This window comes from Perca flavescens, chromosome 2 (assembly GCF_004354835.1).
Source record: "Perca flavescens isolate YP-PL-M2 chromosome 2, PFLA_1.0, whole genome shotgun sequence".
In the NCBI taxonomy this organism is placed as follows: Eukaryota; Metazoa; Chordata; class Actinopteri; order Perciformes; family Percidae; genus Perca; species Perca flavescens.
The window spans coordinates 25,793,980-25,815,691 of record NC_041332.1 but is presented as its reverse complement, the minus strand read 5'-3'; the positions used below and the strand labels follow the sequence as shown (position 1 = coordinate 25,815,691).

Genomic DNA, 21,712 nt, shown 5'->3' with positions numbered 1-21,712 from the left:
GTCTGCTGATTCACTGAAGGGAACTAAAAAGCTCAGGAACTGCAAATGTGTGGGACCTACAAAAATATTTTTTTCCATTACATTACATTACCATCCATTCCATTACCTGTCATTTAGCTGACGCTTTTATCCAAAGCGACTTCCAATTAAGTGCTTTCAACTCTGAAGGTGCAAACTCCAGAAAACAAGTAGTAAGTGCAAGTACATTAGCTTTAAATAAACAAAACTACAAAGAGCCATATGAAAGTGCAGCCATCATTATCCCCATTTTTACCTTAAGGACTAATTCTCTCAGGAAAACAATATAGTTTTAATAAGTATTTGACTTCAAACTGAAGTCAAACACTGAATCAAAATTGAATTAAAAAGTTGACCTCTACCTAATATCAGCATTCCTAATAATGTGAATACCATTAATTCATAAATCAATGATTATGTATTATGCTCTATTTTCACATTGCAAAACACTGTTGTATTATTAAACTGAGTCCCCATCATCATTTACATATCCTCAGGGACAAAACTTCAAAATTGTCAGTGTCTCATGAATTTTAATCAGCATTAACATGCAGCATTGCACAGTAGACCAAAAGATTCATTACGTATATACGATTTACGTATAGGCAGGGCCTAACACATAAAATCGACTGTTTAAATTACAACATTAATCATTTTAACACCATCTTGCAATGATTCAGTGCTTTCTTAATAGGGATACTTTAGGTTGTGTTCCTGCACCACACAACCCTCTGAATTACTCAAACATATCTTTACTGTCAGATGGACACAGTGCGAATACGACCATAATGTTTCGGTAACCTTTTGCAGCTTTTTATGTATCTGTCTGTAAACACTATAAATCACTTAAGGGAAATTTCAGGATGTGTAAAATGGAACAATTCTTTTTCTTGTGCCTCGTGTCCTTGCTGTGTTGTGCTACAGTGTAATCTATCCGCATGAATGACACCACAAGTGAGACCTAATAGACTGAAATCACTGCATTCTTCTACAGTGCAGTCTGGCACAGTGAAGTGAAAATGTCCTGTGACTGACCTCAACATTTAATTTTTGTATTCTATTGATTCAGCATATTTTAGATCCATACGTCTATCTTATCTTATTTTATTTTAGAGTGCTGCTATCAAATTTAAAAATGTATATTTTGAGGAAAATCCACTCTACTGGAGGTATCCTACTGTATAGACCTCCTATAGCTCTTATTATAAGTAGGGATGTGTTGTTTCAAAGAATGAAATGACTGGATATGACGTGCCACTGTATAGTCACAGACATAGTTGTCTGTTGAACAGCTTTACTGGATTGATTGGATTTGATAAGCCATGAAGACATGTAAATGTACTAGTGTAGAGGTTACCATTGCTCTAAAGGCTATGTAAGCAGATGAAGGAGGTTTATCTGATGTGAAGAGTTGGATGTCTGGGAGGGACTTCAGCCTGTTAGTTGTGAATATTGATGTGACAGAAAGGGTAAGAGTCACAGCCATTCAGATACAGGATTGAACATTCTCTGAGGTGCACTGTGAGAATGAATAAGACTGTGATAAGAAAAGCACCAAGACAGATACATAATTTGACAGTGGTGGAAAAAACTCAACAGAAGGAGGTGACACTGAAATTTATGAAAAGAGTGATATCTTTGTACACACTGCCTGCAATATTTCAATATCCTATTTGTGGCTTCTTTGAAATGCTGCTGACACAAGATTATCTGAAGGGTCACAGAAGATAAAGGTACACAGTGTGCGCTGCCGCTGACTGATTATATACCCCGAAGAGAAACAGCTTAGTACATCTCTTATTCATGAAGTTTAAAACAGCAGCCACAAGTATCAATCAATCTCTTTTACCACGCGTGCCACTTGTGCGTCACTGAGTGCGCACGGCGCCCTGCCTGCTGCTGCTGCTGCTGGAGGAGAGGCTGTGCGCTCACAACCACAGTCAACAGGCACTGGAGAATATTTATTACATGTCCCCGCGTTTTTATTAGTCTTACCTTATACTAAAAAGTGCGGAACGATTGGAGACATTCACTGTGGGGATCTGGGAAGGAGATGTGTATTGTTTAAGGATAGTGATTTGCTTAGGTTGCGCGCTATGGTGCATATACGCAAATCCTCACACCATTCACACCAAAGCTATAGCTTTGCACCTCAGTGACTGGATCAGACTACTGAAACAACTAAATCATTCACTATATTTGAGGGGAAAGGAGAAGAGGATGGCAGCTCCACACAAAGGATCCAACATGACGGCGAACTTCACCAACCAGTTTGTGCAGCCGCCGTGGCGCGTAGCTCTCTGGTCCGTAGCCTACAGCTCGGTACTGGCGGTGGCGGTGTTTGGAAACCTCATCGTAATTTGGATCATTCTTGCCCACAAGCGTATGAGGACGGTAACGAACTACTTTCTCCTAAATTTGGCGTTTTCGGACGCGTCAATGGCCGCGTTTAACACTTTGATAAACTTTATTTATGCTGCCCATGGGGAGTGGTACTTCGGGGAAGGGTACTGCAAATTCCACAACTTCTTCCCGGTAACATCCGTGTTTGCAAGCATCTACTCCATGACTGCGATAGCTGTGGACAGGTGGGCTTATGAAATGCTGCAAGAACAATATTTATCGAATGACTAATTATGCTAAACTTTCCCCATGCCCCTAACCCCTCAGGTGACCAGTTACATTTGTGGGCACATGTATTGTGATTTTTTTTTATTTTTATTAAAGGAGCAATAATTTAGATTTAAATTATTCTTAGTGCGTCTACTCAATCAGTATTAGTTTGCGTATTAAAGAAAAAGGGGCAATGCAATAAAGCAATTGAGATAGAATATCCAATTTGAATGCATACTACATTTAACACACTTTAACAATCAAAGAATAAATTATATATCTAGATCCCATACCATAAATATTTCAAGCTATACAAATATCTTCTCAGTTCAAGACTTCTATCTCAGGTGCTTCATGCGTGATTTTTTGGACATCTCGTTTTTGATTATTCTACTTCACTACTTTCACCAGCATTGGTGGAAAATTGAATCTTGTGCTTTAAAAAAAAGTGTTATGGCTTGCTTGAAGATGCTCCATTTGGCAATGCTTATGCAGTTCAAGTCATTTGATGTTCTAGCTCATGCTCATAAGAACTTGCTTTGATGAAGTCTCCATCATTTTAATTTAAATTCCAATGATGCCATTGTGCCCACATTATTTCATCAGTAATGCTCCCTGCTGATTTAAGTTTATATTTATTTCAGTTCCCAGTAGGGGGGCAGTAACATGTTTGTGATTTGCATGATTATAACTGGAAAGGTGGTTTACCTGCAGGGTGACTGCCATCTCACCCACCATTAGCCTATTCCACACATTAATTTTTACATTTCGCTGCCAATGAATCATATACTGAAGCTGTTGTTTTGCACTGTCTGTGAATGACTTTGTGTGGCAACACCCTAGAAAAAATCACCCTTTTCCTCCATGTTTTTTACGCTCTCTGACTGGTTTTCTGTCACATGCACTCATATTATGTATCTTCTTTGCTCTTCCACACTTATTTCTTTCTGTGTTCCTGCATCTCTGTCTCCTTTCCTGCCCCTGTCGTTTCCAGTAATGCAGTCATTACTATCAGCCGGGCTTTGATACTGATCAGTGGACCAACATACGTCATCATGTTTGAATAAAGGGATTAGACTGATGAAGGAAGCTACCACAGGCCAACATAATGAAAACATAATGCCTGTAGAATCTGCCAAGAAGCTGCATGCAGGCATAGTGTGTGTCTACAGCCAGTATACAAGTGTCACAGTGTGTTGTGATGCTGCGTGAGGTGTTTTCCTTCTCCTTGACACAGGAAGGGAGAAATGCATTTCCTGAGGCCGTGCTCATTTTGGCTCCTCTACAGCAGCTCGCATGGGTTTGTTTTTTTGGTCTGCAGTGTCTGTTAAATTCTGTCAACCGTGTACTGAGAAAGAGAACATTGGTATGACCTACATGATGTAGATGTAACCTCCAGTCATGCTTTTCGTAACCCCAGTATGATGCTGTCTCCACTCTGATGTCTTGAAATGGCATGAGGCCACAGTTCGTGACCATCTGTGAATTTGTCCTTTCTGTTGACTCTCTGCAAGCGTGTTTTCTTAGGCGCTGGAGCAAAGCAAACGCAGGTGGCTGTGTGAAACGTAACTGGCGAAGCCTTGAAGCTTTTTTTGATGACATGGCTCGTGCCTTTTTTCATTTCTCACACCTTTATTTGCTTGTGCTGAAGCTGTAGATACTGTATGTGGAAAACATCATTAGGTCCCTGCACATAGCATTAAAGTATATATTAGGGCTGCACAATGTATAGTTTTTTTTATCGCCATCGCAATATCAACTGCCGCAATTTACATATCGCGAAAGGCTGCAACATATCACGATAGTTGAAAGAACATATCAGTAGAAAACTGCACTTTAAAAAGAAACTGTCGTTCTTATTTTATTGGGGCCTTTTATGTTTAATTTAATGTTCAATTTGTTTAATAACAGAATGTTGGGAATGATTTCCTTTTATTTGTTTCAAATTCAACAAGAAATTTTGTAAAATTGTATTTTAGAAGAATTCTGAAAGCGGAGTACATTTTAATATTTTTTTATCGCAGGTAATATCGTTATCACAAAATTCAAAATGCAATCGCATATTGCGTTTTTTCCTTATATTGTGCAGCCCTAGTGTATATATATATATATATATATATATATATATATATATATATATATATATATATATATATATATATATATATATATATATATATATATGTATATAATGTTATGTGCAGGAAGAACTGGAGAAGGAGGCACACATCACTGAGAATAACCAGAGATATTTTCCATATGGGTCATTTCACTATATTTCACTAATCATGAATATATCGGTTTTAATTTGTCTAGTTTTAAAAATATCCATGTGTGAGATTTTTTCCTCCTTCCCAATAGTAGGTTAATGGATTTTTGCTTGAGCAGCAAAAATAATAAAAAGCATAAAACAAAAATGTTCCTATACTTTCAGGAGCATAGTCCCTATGAAAACTGTTGACAATGATATCTGCGGAGTATCCAGTGCAATAGGGACATTGTTGCTGGAGGTAGATGTTGTTGAATCTTTTTTTAAAGAATAATGTTTCAATTCTGTCAGCAACACAGATACAAGTCTTCACTTTCATTTTGTTGTGGTGACATCAGAAATCTCAGAGGTAGATATCTCAACATCCAAACAAACAAAATCAAAACCATCTGCATGGCTAGATACAATTAGTTGTGTCATTTGAACTGACATTTTAAGTATTTATAAGATGCCGTGGAGTAATGGTGGCTGAAACATTTAACGTACTCCTTTCCTCTGATAACGTATGAGCCAACATTTGACATTCAGCTGTGCACGTAATGTCGGCCTACCCGCGCTGGAAGTCTCATCCAAGGTAATGTCTGCTAGTTAAACACCAGGCGGTGATAAAGTGAGTGTTTAGTTGGTGTTGTCACACAACGGTGACGTGGTTTCCAAACAATACGTTGTCTGAAAGCTTTCATGCATCTTAAGGCATAACAGACTCCCAGGTTGAACAAAAAAATGTAAAATGATTTATTAATTGGCTGCTGTAATGTTTCTGTAATCATGCCCAGTCGATGCTGACGCCTCTGTGAATGTGTGGTTGCGTAATCATGTTATTCAAGTGTTACTGGCTTTGCATTGTGGTTATTGCTCAGTGGTTACAAGTCTATCAGATAAGCCACCGTTGTGCAAGCCCGTTGGATCCCAAATAACACATACTGCTGTGATGCATACTTGATTGGACATCTAACAATCTATTCACACACTGCCAACCACAAGGACCAGCGAGACACACAGAATAAATGCCAAGCAATTACTCGTGATAGATGGGGCATCTTTGTTGTTGTCCCTCAGAGAGTTCCAGTCACTGAGGTGACAGGACAAGACCCATTCTTTACCATCTTATGAAGATTGAATTAGCGACTCTAAGCCTGCGTTAGCAGCAATTGAAAATCATGTAGCATCCTGAGTTGATAATCTCCTGCCATTTCTGAGTGCTTTACTTTGTTATTCAAACTTAATCTCATCACAATTTTTTTTAATTAATCATCCATCAATTTCCCGGAAAACCTAACGCCACAGTATAATTGGACTTTTACAGGCTGCAAGGCAGAAAATAACATATATTATTTATGAAATAAAAAAGTTAAAAAGTTAAATCATCCATTGCTTTTTAATTACATTTAGTATTGCTTCCCAAGATAAATCTGAGTTATTTTCACTTTTTATACTATTCTCTAATATTTTTCTTTTTCTTGTGGAATGCTGTTTACTTTGACCTCTTCAGGCCACTGAAAAGTGCTTTAATTTTCCATTATTTAAGCAGGTCACACGTCACTGTAATGCCATCACCTGTACAAGTAGACATTACTTAATTTTAATGAATCAAAAGCCTAAAAGTTTATGGAAAATGGATGTCATTTAGGTTATTAGTTTATTTGTAAGGGAAAAGTACAGAGAAACATTGACAGTTGGCGAGACAGTGTCCGATATACTGGTGACGTGTATATAGCTAAAGCTAATTTCCAACACCAGCCCAAAACTGTAAACAAAAAGCTACAGGGTCTCTTGCAAAGTCTATAATGTATCTCAAGTGACTTCCTGGTTAAATAAAGATTAAATAAATGAATCAACCAACAAATTATTAAATATGTATGAGGCTTGAAACACTACCTCTGACCCGTAGGTACATGGCCATCATCCATCCCCTGAAGCCTCGTCTGTCCGCAAAGGCCACCACGGCAGTAATCGTCTGTATCTGGAGTCTGGCCGTGGTTCTGGCCTTCCCTCTCTGCTACTTCTCCACCACCCGAGCTCTGCCCCGCAGGACCCTCTGCTACGTGGCCTGGCCTCGCATGGCTGACGACCCCTTCATGTGAGAAATATTTTGTAACTTGCTTTGATACCAGACAGTGTAGCTCTGTTCTTTCCACAAACTGTTGCAACATTTTTCTCTAAGTTCATGTATGTAGCTCATTTTAACAGGTTGCTCCATGCAAATTACCTATAATGCTGTAATTATGATATCATTTACAATTTATCCACAGGTGTAACCATTAAGTTATTCCTTGCTAACTGTTGTCATAGCAGAACATAAGACATAAATTTACACTGTGATAAATATTTAATAAATGTAATCACTCTCCTGCCTTCTCTCCTTTTTCTTTCTAGGTATCACACCATAGTGACAGTTCTGGTCTACGTGCTACCCTTAGTGGTGATGGGCATCACTTACACCATCGTGGGGTTGACTCTGTGGGGAGGGGAGATCCCAGGAGACTCATCTGATAACTATCATGGACAGCTCAGGGCTAAAAGGAAGGTAAGCAGCGGAGATAGTACACCATTCATTTAAGAATTTGACTTATGACCTGGGGCAGCTCAATTACTGACTGTGAACATGATGATCTTTGAACGCCACAAGTCCGAGAACCAGGAATAATCCATAATTGTCTGACAGTGAGCAGCCTGTGGCTCCAGGTAATTATTATCTCATTTCTAGAAGTAGGAATAGGAAAAGGACGATTATAGGCAGTATGCCATTTTGACAGAGATCTGGGAGTTTTTCAATTTTCTGATCCTTTTTTGGTAAAACAAGAAGACATTCAATAAGCATCAGAACAATTATCCATCTGGCTGGTGTCTGTGTACCTTTAGGATTTGGAATTAAGCCTCTGTCTCTGTTGATTGAATTGCTGTGGCAAAAAAACATTTGTCTGATGGAGAAAATCCCTGACCACCTCCAAATCTAATTAATTGTGAATGTATCCTAGTTGTAATATCATTGGTAGAGATAAAACATAACAAGGTAATTCTATACAGCAACGCTCCATGTATGATGTTTGTGCAATGTTAAGCCTGTGATATAGAAAATATGAATATTTTCCATCTGTAATTGTACCAAAATAACTCCCTATAAGCTTTTTGTTGTGTTTAATCACTGGAATTAGTTAAAAAATAGAAATATGAGATTGGATTCCCACTGGTGAGATTAAAAGGAAAAATACTGTTAATCAAGCTCAACAATTAATACAGTTATTAACTAATAATTCTGCTTTAATTTCAGTTGACATCTTCTGTGTCAGGTAGAAAATTATTATATAAACCTTACACTTAAAAATGAGACTAGAGCTAGAGCATACATCATTAAAGAAGAAGAATGACTTCTGCCTTCTGTATATGTGTGCAACAGGCAGACACACTGCACTGTGAACATTTCAGGGAAGAAAACCTTGATTCCACAGAACACAACCTTTGTGGTTGTCACTTGTCCTCAATCAACTCTTTTTCCATCCACACGGACAGGCACAAGCTCTGAGAACCAACAGTGTCTCGAGGCATTGAGTTTGTCCGCACTTAGACCTATTCAGGGGCTCATGCAAGACATTCTTTTACAATAAGACTGTTTAATGCTACAATAAGGAGTGAACAATATGAGAAAACACATCTTGCAGCAGACAACTGGGTCATAAAAGGGTGAAGAGGGCAAATGAATCACCTACTGCAACATCACTGGCAAATACAATGCAGTATTACTTGGCACAGACAAGGTCAGTTAATTCCAATAGAGGTTATGATGGATATCCATTCCTCTTTATATCTTTATTAGAAAACATTAATATGCTTCTGATTCTGTGACTGCACTATATGATTTCCCTGTGGCTGCCCACGTTCCCGAGCACCAAGAGCATTGTTGATGCAGCATCCAAAGTTCTGTCTTTGCCTTTACATGCTTTAACCTTTTCCTAAGAATCAGTATTGGCTGAAGATCATGATCCTGAGTCTTCCAGACAGAAAATGGGTCTATGGGGAGTCCTTCCTAAGTATCTGTGAAGATCAATAAGTGAAAAGCTTGGGATGGATTACCTCTAAAAAATCAGATTTATTTTTTTATGATAGGAAGTAGAACAGCGTTAAGCTGCTGTGTATGTGAGCGTCCTGCTAACCTGCAGAGTTAATGGAACAATTCTAATCCTGACTGGACTAGTGTCAAAAGATCTGTCTGTTCTGACAGAGCCTAGTGCACAGGTTTGATCCATATCAATAATCACAATAGAAGCAATTTCTTAAGGGCCATTTACCATTCACCATGCTGCACTATTAGACAATAGGAGTTGGCTGCTTTCTTTCGAGAGTGAGTGCCGGCGTTAAGGGCTGTGGCTACAGGCACATAATCTCCTGCACTCTTTCTTCACACCAGTAACTGTAATGACAAAAAATGGATCTTTGTATTTTTCACACCCTGACAAAGGCTCCTGCTGGAACACTTAGGTTAAAGCCATTCCTATTTTTACTTTATTTGGACTCCTCAGTACCTTCCTGTTCTTTCTTGCAATGGCTTTAAGAGCTGGCTCCAAACAGGCTATGGTAGGTCTGGAAAAGTATTCAAAAGAATTTAAATTATTATTCACAGCAATATTATAAAGCCTCAAATTTAACTTACAAACAACTTTAAATATTCTTGCTTTCCTGGCAATGCTAATTATAAAATGTGTTTCTGATTAGAGGCAGTTGGGAGATGTCAAACACCAGATTAAACTAAAACGGATTGTTTCGACAGTGGATTGTGCACAGAGGAGACTGTTCAATATTCTTTTGTGGAGTTTTAATTAGCATCATCAGACCTATTGCAGACACTGTCACTACTGCTAGCTACTGTAGCTAGGAAGCTCCTCATCTCATAATGGGCAAGTTTTGGTCATTTAAATAAAAATATCATTTTCAATTGATTAATCAATCTATCCATTTTATGCCACTTATCCAAGTCTTTTGCATTGATTTATTGTCTTATTTAGATTATTGCAAAAATACTGGAAATAAACGTGACATTATAATAGCTAATTCTAAGTCATATCCTTCCTACTTTGGTCAATGATGGTTAAACAGGTATTAAATTGTATTTTATGTGGGGTTAAAAAGGTCTTGGAAAGTCTTACATTTAACATGGTAAAGCCTGCAGACAATGACATTGATATATGACTAAATGTGCATTCCAAATATGCATTTGAAGGAATGTAATTATCCAGGAAGTGTACATTCCTGTACTGCACAGAAGTCATAGGTAGGTGGGAGGGATGTGTGGTTGACCTACAAAGCACAGGACTTTGACACCAGAGACCAGTGATTCATGCCCTGCTTCCCGTAAGTTAGTTGTAGACTAAAAAACATTTTATTTATGGTTAAGGGAAGGTTTTGGTTAAAGGGACAATTCAGTAATGTCCAACCTTATCTCTATATGAATGAGGGATATGGTGTGAAAAAAGTCTGCAGTTCTTTCCAATGTTCTCTGTGTCGCCACTCGTGCCCAATCCTGGTATCCTGGTACATGTGGGCACAGCTGGCAATCAGTACTGATTAGACATTTACAGTAAAGGTGCCAAATTTTCCCTTTGGATGTTTAAAACGTTAACGAGTCCAGTCTTCTGCTTCAAGTCATTGTTGACTTTTTCAATATTTAACCGAAATCAGCAACCAAGTGATTTTAGTGCCTACATGTAATCATACAACTGTTTATAATGCTGTAGTTGCTACATGTACATTGTAAAACAAATTAAATATTCTGTCAGTGAATGTTTTGCAAATTACAGCTTTGCTGATTCATCAAAACATTTGATGACTCGTTATGTTGATTTAAAAAAGTAGGGCAACAGTATGTTTTAATTAAAATGTTTTGGCTTTTGCATATTAGTGTGTACACTATACATAATTTGTAAGAGACAGGGTTTGTTCAACTGTTTTGTTCCAGTCTATGAAGTGTGTTACACTGTTGTATTGCATACATGGTGTAGGCAGGCAGTCAGTGTTGATGGTGTTGATGGAGACAGTGCAAAGCACAAAACATTTTACGTTTTTTTTGCATCTGAACCTTTTATTTTTTTTAACAAATCAAGTAAAAAAAACTTTGAAATGAAATCCACATAAGGAAATGAAAATTTATAGCATATTATTATATCTGCAAATTAATAAACATATTTTTTAGTAGACAAGGTTGACCTGAGGGATTTTATTTGTGAAGCAAACTGTTGGTGGGACTCAATATCTATTTTGCATTAAAAAGCTCATTAGCATGTGAGTTTCATTACTTTTTTTCCAAAGTAAATCAGCATCAAACTAATATGTTTTCCTTGTCTACTCCCATTTGTTTCCCACTGCTCATTTGACTTTGTATGTGAAATGCTTTGGAGATTTTGCTGCATTTAATAGTGTATTTATACACGGTTGATAAATTGTATTTATATACTACTAACTTACAACAGCAAATACATTTTAAAAGTGTTGACACCAGCAGACCAGCTCTCCCTAAAATTCACAGCAAATGTCCGCTAATCTGGACTACATTTTTACACTATTTACTGTAAATAGATGGATGACAATAACGTCTCTCTAATGTAATAGTTAAGCCATGAATTCACCAAAAGGAAGGTGCAAGCACATCTACATTTGCAGAGCAGCCAATAGAAATACTCTCTTTCTTGATATGACCTGTGATTGGCCAAAGTCTTAGATTAGATTAGATTAGATTATTAGGTTAGATTTTCTAAAGCCTGAACAAAAAAAAAAAAAAATTAACTCTTGTTTCCCTTCCTATTTCCCTAACCCCAAACTAATTTTGTTGCTTAATCATCATCCACACCAACCATTGCTCTACAACTTGTGTGCAGTAGAAAAAACAGGCAGTTGTCATTAACTTTCTGTACAAATACTGTAGCTACGAAAAGTAAAGCAATGTATTTCATAAGCATTCTTGTATTTTTTGCTGTATGCATCACAATGACCGTCTTTCACCCAGGAGTACATGTTCCTTGGCAGTGTTTAAATCCAAACCACAATTTTTTTCCTAAACTTAACTAGTCGTCTTGGTGCCTTAACTTAACTTCTGTTGCTGTCATGACGCTCACATTTTGTCGCCTAAACTTAACTGTAATGTTGGCCAAAATGACAGGCAGCTTGGGGTGTCCTGTACCCGGTTTACAGTCACCTTTTAATCAGGTAAACTCAAATTAATAACTGATGCCGATTCATTGATATCTAACGGAGCTCTGTAGCCAGCCAACGGTTGCCTATTTGTAAGATATCATACAAATCAGTGTACATACTTTTTTGTATAATACCGTACAAACTCATTCATAAAAATGCGTTCAGAAAAACATAATACTTAATTCATATATTGTGTCAAACATGTCTGTGAAACATGTTCTGTTTGTAGCTCTGACAAGCTGTCGTGGTTGTTGTTTTTAGTTTTGTTATTTGTTCAGTTTCATCTGTCATATGTTTCACCTGTTCGCTCCCTCCCTGCTCGTTTGCCCCTGTATATAATATCTTCTGTTCTGTTCAGTCTTTGTCGTGTCCTCGTCATATGTTGAGTGTTTCCTAATTGTTCCCTGTGTATTTGTTCACTTCGAAACCCGCGTTTTGGATCTTTTGGACTTCAAGCCATTTGGGGGTTTTGTTATCATTACTCGTATTACCACCTTTGTTTTGATTCTTGCACTTCTACCTTCACGTAAACCTGGATTTTCTGTTGTTCTAATAGACACTTCACCTGCATGCGCTCCTGTTTGTGTTGTGCATTTATCGTGACACAAGCTTGCCAACAACAAGGGACCAAATGCCACTCTCATCTTCACCTCCCTTTTCCATGTCATAGAATTGGTATAAAATAGCCTTTAGATTACACAGACATGTATGGGCTACTTTGCTTTAGATTGAACCTCCATATTCGAGAGGCCTGAATACAAACACTATACTCTCAAACCTGATGGAGGGGCTCAGACAATAGTAACTGCAGGCCAATTGCTTGCACTTGTCTCTCCTGGAGCGCATTGGTATCTTCTAACAAGAAAAAACACACCTGTGGATATTTGCCATGTCCAATCATAAGACATAAATTAAATATATTCTACCCTGGGCATCCCTCATGATGCCTGCTTCCCCCCTGCTATGTTACAGGAAAATTGCCATTGTCATAACATGATATGGAACTGGCTAGTAATTCATTCACCCTCTCACAAACATATTCATTCTCTTATAGAAGGCAGGCTACAGCTTATATGTCATGTATTTATTCTGCACAAAAACCAAAGCTGTGGTTTTACAAATGTGTAAGTGTGGAATAGTTCTTTACTGGCACAGTAACATCCTGGAGTCTTGTCACAATGAGGTTGCCAGGCAACCAGCTGAAGTCACAGGCCAAGCTAAGAATTAGTCCAGCACATAACGCCCAGTAAAACCATAATGTGTCGTTTTCACACTTTGGTTCTTGTTGTACGGGATAAACCAAAGATATATTACATTGTAATTCTTAAGCTTTGTAGATGCTGGTAGTTTAATTTTGTTACCTTTGGAAAGAGCCAGGATAACTTATGCTCCTTCTCCTGAATGTCTCACATATTATTTTTCTCCACGGGCAATTTGAGTCTCTAGATGCCTCACAAAAAAAAAAGAAATCACAGTTTTGTTACATTCTATATCTCAGCCGAATAGCACCAGTAATCCTGCTGCAGGACTCTTGGGTACAGCACAATATCCATTATTATTATATTATTATTATAGTTTTCGTCCCACTGGTCTTTGTAGTACAGCAAACATGAAACATCAAAGTGGTAAAACGTGATAAGACATCCTCCCTTTGAGGTCTGCTCTACTGTATGTAAATTTCATATATTTGTTCCTCACTCATCTCTTATTCTCTCTGCTCTGTCTGATCCCATTTGTGTTGGCTTTTCAAGTTTAATCCAAGTATGAAAACCACCAAAGGGTCTCTAAATTGTGCACATATACATTCAAAAACAAATGTACTTGCACATGTACAGTATATCTACCATATATAAACTAGGGGCAACTGATTTTCAGAAAACTTGATCAAATTATGCATCTCATTCAGTCTTTCTCCAATTAATTTTTTTGTAAAGCACATTGTGGATTCCCCATTTATTCAGTCTACTTTATAAATCCTGCAATCCTGTCTTTCAGCAACCTGTAGTAGAAAAAACATTTGCCAAAATTAAATCATAGTTTTTAAACTTGCTACACAATTACGTTAAACCCCAGCAGTCAGGAAATTAAATAAACAGAAAGAAAGATAAAAAAAAAGACTTATTTGTTTTGCTCACTGTTGCTCTCTTTTAGTTGTTATTTGAGTCCACTTGCTTTCCTCAGGCAGCAAGTTGGATGTGGGATGTGGGATAGGTATACGTGATGGGCAATCTTATGGTTCCCTCAGTAGTTAGTCTTTCTTCTCTTCTTTGTCCTCTGGAAAATGACCTCTGCATAAGGAAGTTTGAGACATAGAGAATTACTTAGTTTATCTAATTATCATTCTGTTTGATCCCAACTCAAAACAAACCAGTCAAAGACCAGTCTGGTCCATGAGTAAGTTGGTAGAAATAATTCATTCTTATTACTTATTGGCTACCTTAAGGGCCTTATATTTCTTTATTGAACTCCACGACTTCACATACACTTAATCATAATCTCCAATCATTTGCTAATCGGCTCACTGTCCCCCCTCAACTGCAATACCCCCACACCCCACCGACCACACGTACTGCTAACCGGGACAACCTCAGATCTCTCCAGCCTGCCCCCATCCCACCACCCTCTCACCATGCCAACTTTGCCCTCCTCAACACCCGATCACTCAACAATAAAGCCCCTGCCCTCCATGAACTAATCCTTGACAACACTCTGGACTTCCTTCTGCTCACTGAAACCTGGCAACAACCCAACGACTTCTTCTCCCTCAACCAAGCATCCCCCCCTGGCTACAACTATATTGGCAAACCCCGCCCCTCCCGCCGTGGAGGTGGCCTTGCTGTTATTTTCAATCAGAACTTCCGGATCACAGAACTCACCCTCCCCTCAGTATCATCGTTTGAATATCTCGCCTTCAAAGCGCTTTCCTCCATGACAGTCATCCTCATTTACCGGCCACCTAAACCAAATCCCTCCTTCCTCTCTGATTTTACTGAACTCCTCACACTAGCCTCATCTCTCTCTCCACATCTGCTGCTACTTGGTGACTTAAACATTCACATGGACTCCCCCACCTGCAAGCTCTCATCAGAATTCAACATTTTACTGGATAACTTCTCTCTCACCCAACATGTCACATTCCCCACCCATGAAAAAGGACACATCCTCGACCTGGTCTGCTCCACCAACCAACCAGTGCTCGACCTCCATCCATGCCTCTTTCCCCTCTCTGATCACAAACTGATATGGTTCACCATCCCTTCTCCAACCCCACGCCCCCGCCTCCTCAGAGAAATCACCTTCCGCAACCTCAAATCTATCAATCCCCACCATCTCTCTGACCTGCTCTCCACCGCTCTCCACCTGGACTCAACCCTCACCTCACCTGATGACCTCACAGACCACCTCAACTCCACCTTGTCTACCTCCCTCAACACCCTGGCCCCCCTCAAAACAAAAACCGTCACTTTTAACACCTCTTCACCCTGGTACACACCTGCACTCCGGAAAATGAAACAAACTGGCCGCCAACTTGAACGTCTGACAAAGAAATCATCTCTCACAGTCCATCATGAAGCCTATAAATCCCATCTCACCGCCTACAAAGATGCCCTCATTGCTGCCAAATCTGCCTACCTCTCCACCATCCTCACCGACCCCTGCCAAAACCCCAGAACCCTCTTCTCCACAATGAACAACCTCATCAAGCCTCGGACCAACAGCCTCCTTACCTCTACTCCGGATCTCTGCAACTCATTCCTCCACTTTTACACTGACAAAATCAATCTCATTTACAAATCTCTATCCCCTGTATCTGACCTCCCAGGATCTATTCCAGCACCTACCTTGGACCCTCCTCTCCCCATCCCTACAGACCTCCCGACCCTTCCTCCACACTGCCTCCTCTCCCATTTTGACCCAGTCACTCTCCTGAAATCTCCAAACTCATCAGCTCTTCCAAACCCACTACTTGCTCCCTTGACCCCCTCCCTACTCCGCTCCTGAAGTCCTGCCTCCCGGTCCTATGCCCCTACCTCACTAACCTCTTCAACTCCTCACTGTCCCTTGAACTGTCCCTCTGCTTTCAAAACTGCTGCTGTCACCCCAATCCTTAAAAACCTGGCCTGCATCCCTCCTCTCTCAACAACTACCGCCCAATATCCAACCTCCCTTTCTGTCTAAAACCCTGGAACGATAGTCGCCTCACAACTACAAACCCATCTTCATGCCAATAACCTATTCGAACCTCTCCAATCTGGTTTCGCCCCCTCCACAGCACAGAAACCGCTCTCCTCAAAGTCCTCAACGACCTCCTCACCTCTGCTGACGCCGGTTCCCTCAACATCCTCATCCTCCTCGACCTGAGTGCAGCCTTCGATACCGTGAGCCATAACATCCTGCTCACCAGACTCAAAGACCTCGGTATCGAAGGTACTGCACTCAGCTGGCTCCACTCCTACCTAGCCAACAGATCCCATTTCATCTCTCTCCACAACCACACCTCTGCCACAGCCACAGTTACTCAAGGCGTTCCCCAAGGCTCCGTACTCGGCCCCCTCCTCTTCATCATCTACATCCTCCCTCTTGGTCAGATACTCCGCCACTTCAACCTGGACTTCCACTGCTATGCTGATGACACCCAGATCTACCTCAGCACCAAATCCCCCCACAATCCTACCCTCTCCCACATCAACTCCTGTCTGTCAGCTATTAAAACCTGGATGCAACACCACTTCCTCAAACTCAACAGCGACAAAACAGAATTCCTTCTGATCGGCTCCAAATCCACACTTAGCAAAACCAATAACCCCACTCTCACCATCGCCGGCACCATTGTCTCCCCATCTCCCCAGGCCCGCAACCTTGGCGTTATCTTTGATTCCACCCTCTCCCTTGAGCCTCACATCCGTCAAGTCATTAAAGCCTCCTTCTTTCACCTCCGCAACATCGCCAAAATCAGACCCTCTCTCACACCCCCCGCTGCTGAAAGACTCATTCACGCCTTCATCTCCTCCCGACTGGACTACTGCAACTCACTTCTCCTCGGCATCAGCTCTACCAACATCAACCGACTCCAACTGGTCCAGAACTCAGCCGCCCGCCTCATTACCCGCTCCAAATCCTGGCACCACATCACTCCAGTCCTAAAACAACTCCACTGGCTTCCTATCTCCCAACGGATCACCTACAAAATCCTGGTCCTCACCTACAAAGCTCTCCACCATCTGGCCCCCTCATACCTTACTGACCTCCTCTCCCCCTACCAACCCTCACGGTCCCTCAGATCCACCTCAGCCGGTCTCCTCTCCATCCAAAAGTCCAAACTCCGCAGTTTTGGGGACAGAGCATTCTCCAGAGCAGCTACCAGGCTCTGGAACTCCCTCCCCCAAGAGATCCGCACCTCTGAGTCCCTCACCATCTTCCAGTCCCGCCTCAAGACCCATCTCTTCAACTCTGCCTACCCATAGCCCCCCTGCCCCCCTCCATTTTTCATCTGAATCTTGTTTTGTTCTACTTGTTTTGTTTTGTTTTGTTCTACTTGTTTTGTTATGTTTTTAATCTACCCTGCCCTGTAAAGCGACTTTGAGTCCATGAAAAGCGCTATATAAATTCAATTTATTATTATTATTATTATTATTATGAAACACTGACAGGTTAAATTCTTTCAGACAATGTTGTGTGAATACCGCTCTATAAATGATAGCCTGTCCCCTCTAATACAGATGTGTACTAAATTGTAAACCTAACAATCCTATTTTTAAATAGGCAACCTTTCAATGAAGAAAGGATGCATTGTTGTGTTTTTTAATCAGTACCATTAAAAAGATAGCAATCAAGACGATGTCGTAGGATGACATATTTATTTATTTACACAAGACTTATTTCCATTCCATTAACTAAGCTAACAATATGGAGCATACATCTCATTTTGTTTGTGTTTGCTCTTCTTTTGTTTGTTTTATTATGAAGCATTTTGTAACAGTGTAACATATACTGCAAACAATACATGTAAAAACACAAACCTTTTACACTCCATGTGGCCATTGTTTCTTTGTTGTACTGCCCTATTTGTGCACCAGTCAGGCTTTTACTCCCATTCTCATTCTGTAATAATAACAGAGTGAAAACAAATTTAATTTCCCTCCCTGGGATCAATAAAGTATGTCCTTCAAGAATCCAGCCTCATATGGAATATCCTTTGTGGTACACAGTATATGTTATATGGATTGTATTGAATTCTCTGGCAGTCCAAATATGGATTGTTTGAACAAGACCCAAGAGCACTTAGCAAATGTGTTTCTCCTCCTCAAATTTATTAACATATTTAGCCTATTAAGAAACTGGATGTGTCTTGATGGTACAGCTTAGCCTTTAACCAGAGAGTACAAGATTTTCAACACTTGGATCTGTCTGTCACATGAATACATCCTACTAACTGTGTCTATAGACAATGCCTGATAGCTTATTCATTTGTGCCATAGACCTCCAGTGTTGTCGAAATGACATGACATGTGTTTTCATTATAACAAATATGAGCACTGAAGTGTAGTTTGAGTCAGTCCCACATACACTGTCCTGCTGCCATAATATTGAGAGATGGACAAACGCATTGTTGGTTTTGGGATGTTGACAATAATAAGAATATAGATTAAGACAGCATTGTCCTGTAAAGTAACACTCATACAGTGAGAACATACAGTATTATTTACATAAGATTCACAGTATTTCTCAGTTAGTAGTTATTTTTGCCATGTAGCCAAGCTTTCGGAAAAATAATGGGTTGTTCAAGTTACCTAAATAACGCTCATGTATGTTCTGCCATCCTCTAACACCTAAGATATGAATTTGTTAACTGAATTTAGTTTCACTATTACAGAACTGTAGACACTGATACAATCCATCCATTTAAAATAAACAACACTGGACTCTTCACCTTTCCCTCTGAGCGTTCTCCCGCTTCATTGCTGTGATACATTGTTGGCAATGGAGCATGTCACATGCAATGGAAAGATTTACACTGCACCCATAACATCTACTTTGTTGTTAACGTCTTTTAATTAGTCTCCTCACATCACTTTCAAATCTGACTTGTGTCTTCTTGAAATAATCAGAGCCTTCATTTAATGTCAACACTGTCATCAAACAAAAATACTGACTGCTCCACCACTGTTTAGCAGCCACCTAGCACAGTTTACAGCATGGCTTGTGTAAAGTCATAAACTTCTTTGAAACATGCACTAAACACAGGGATTGCCAGGACTTCTGTTTGGATTTCAGGAGGGATGCAATAATGTCTGTTTTGTCTCTGGTAGTGTGCCTCTACAGCCTGCCTCTGAGGAGCCACACACTATTATAGATTGTGTTCCCAGTTACCCCCCAGGGACAATACACAGCAGTTAATTGACTTCACTTCCAGTTAGAAAAATAAATTAAAAGATAGATAGATAGATAGATAGATAGATAGATAGATAGATAGATAGATATATAGTCTTTTCTGTTTTTGTTATTGAGTAAGTTGTTATTTTACCTTTGCATTATTGTGTTTTATGTTATGTGGTATGTTGCTTTACATTTTTTGTTGTTTTCTGTTTGTTCTGGGACGACATTGAAAATGAGATGATACATCTCAAGGAGTTAATCCTAATGAAATATACTTTGATTTGAGTTTAGATTTTATTATTACAGTGCTACTGTGCTTCAACGTTTTCTGGCATACCGTACATGTTCATGTGACAAAGCCCTGACATGGACATGTTATAAGATGAAAGAGACTAGAACATACCGTCCTGCCTTCCATTACAATCTTGAGATGCATCACCTAGCTAGGTGCTATCAAAATGCTGCAATAAAGAAATGGGCTAAAATTACAAGCTCCACATTCTTCCCCCCAAATATGCATTGGTTTTAAAGAGAGTGACATGTTGACAGTGGTATTTTCTTTTGCAATTTCCTCCTGCTTGCACATTGCTGTCTCTCTCAATGCTTCCAGGAATCCTGAACACAGATAACAATGACAGCATGTGCATGTTTCTTATCATCGCTCTTTCTTTCCTCGTGCAGGTGGTGAAGATGATGATCATCGTAGTGGTGACCTTTGCCCTCTGCTGGCTCCCCTATCACGTCTACTTCATTGCGACAGGTCTCAACAAACGTCTGGTCAAGTGGAAGTACATCCAGCAGGTTTACCTGTCAGTGCTGTGGCTGGCAATGAGCTCCACCATGTACAACCCCATCATCTACTGCTGCCTCAACAGCAGGTGGGTAACTACAGGGGGGTGTTGACAATCTAAAACATGGAATGTTACAACTGAACCTACTTTAAGGCTGTTAGTAAATAAGAGAAACAAGTGGGATTGATTGTATTGTTACACATCACTGAGTGTAATGAAGTGCCATTGTATGTTTTCGTAGAAGTTAGGCATGGATCCATAATCTTTCAACATATCAACATCAGTTGCATATTTTATTACATTCTCTCCATTCATCCCTCTGAGTTTTATTAAGTACTTTATATGTATGGTCCATGGTCTTTTGTTCATTTAATTAGACTACAAATCTAGAGTATCTGAAATGATGAAATGTTTTTTTTAAGGATTTGTAGATCTGAAAGTCAAAAATGAAATTTTTATAAATTGATTTTGATCATGTTTTTGTAGTGAATAAATTACATTACTCAGTCTACTCATACAAATTAATTAGTTTCTTTAAAAAACATTACTTAAAAAATTGCTTCTCTCAAGCATCTGAAGCTGTTTGGTGTATCAATGAATACAGCCTCAATGCGTTCAGAAAATAATCCATTGCCAGGATCTCAGGTTTACTGTTGAGTACTTTCACAGTAACAACTGCACACAATTGATCTCTTTTTCATCACTGCACAAACAGTTTGAAATGCATCACTAATTTTTGCCAATTTTTGGTACAGTATTGTATACAGTAAACGCTGCTTCTTGAATTATTAAAGGAAAAATTCGTAGAAAAAAACATTATAAAACATTTACTTATGTATTTATTTCTCATTCAACCTGTGTTTTTTCCAACCGTTCCCCTCACCCTCTTGATGTGGCGCAGGTTTCGAGCTGGCTTCAAGCGAGTTTTTCGTTGCTGCCCATTCATCAAGGTATCCAGCTACGACGAGTTGGAACTACGCTCTACGCGGCTGCAGCAGACACGCCAGAGCAGCATGTACACGCTGTCCCGAATGGATACCACTGTCTTGATGGTTTACGACCCTGCCGAGGGTGATGGCGGTGCAGGTGATGGCTCTGAAGGGAAGCACTCCCTGTCCGCTAGGAAGAGAAACTACATCACGTCTCGCCACATTGAGATCACGGGATGTAACGGTGGCGGTGCGAAGACGCAAAATGGAGGGGCTCCAAGCGCTCAACCTGAGGAGTTCTTTTAAAGGTTGTTCTCACAGACTTACACACAGACATATACATGCATGTCAGAAATGTACACACATGCGTAATACACTGCACATACAAACGGTGCACAGCTGTTTGCTTAATTTAGACGTAGAAGCATTGTATCAGAGTGTTTAACAAAGAAGGCCATATGGATATAGAGATTATTAAATAGTTTACCTTGATGGATAATGGAGCATGGATGGATCACTGAGCGGGCTTTTTG

At 39.7% G+C, this 21,712-nt stretch overlaps 1 protein-coding gene across 1 annotated transcript; it reads left to right on the top strand.

The window, feature by feature from the left end:
* Positions 1-2,235: 2,235 nt before the first annotated feature.
* tacr3a (tachykinin receptor 3a) lies at positions 2,236-21,485 on the top strand. The gene is made up of 5 exons (XM_028589274.1): positions 2,236-2,606; positions 6,792-6,980; positions 7,277-7,427; positions 20,141-20,337; positions 21,152-21,485. Exons 1-5 carry the CDS (start codon positions 2,239-2,241, stop codon positions 21,483-21,485), a joined length of 1,239 nt encoding a protein of 412 aa, XP_028445075.1. The 5' UTR covers positions 2,236-2,238.
* Positions 21,486-21,712: the final 227 nt, after the last annotated feature.

Coding starts and splice junctions, on each gene's coding strand:
- tacr3a (XM_028589274.1), top strand. CDS start 2,239: ATGGCAGCTCCACACAAAGGATCCAACATGACGGCGAACTTCACCAAC. Junction 2,607..6,791: donor ACTGCGATAGCTGTGGACAG/GTGGGCTTATGA, acceptor TCTGACCCGTAG/GTACATGGCCATCATCCATC. Junction 7,428..20,140: donor AGCTCAGGGCTAAAAGGAAG/GTAAGCAGCGGA, acceptor TTCCTCGTGCAG/GTGGTGAAGATGATGATCAT.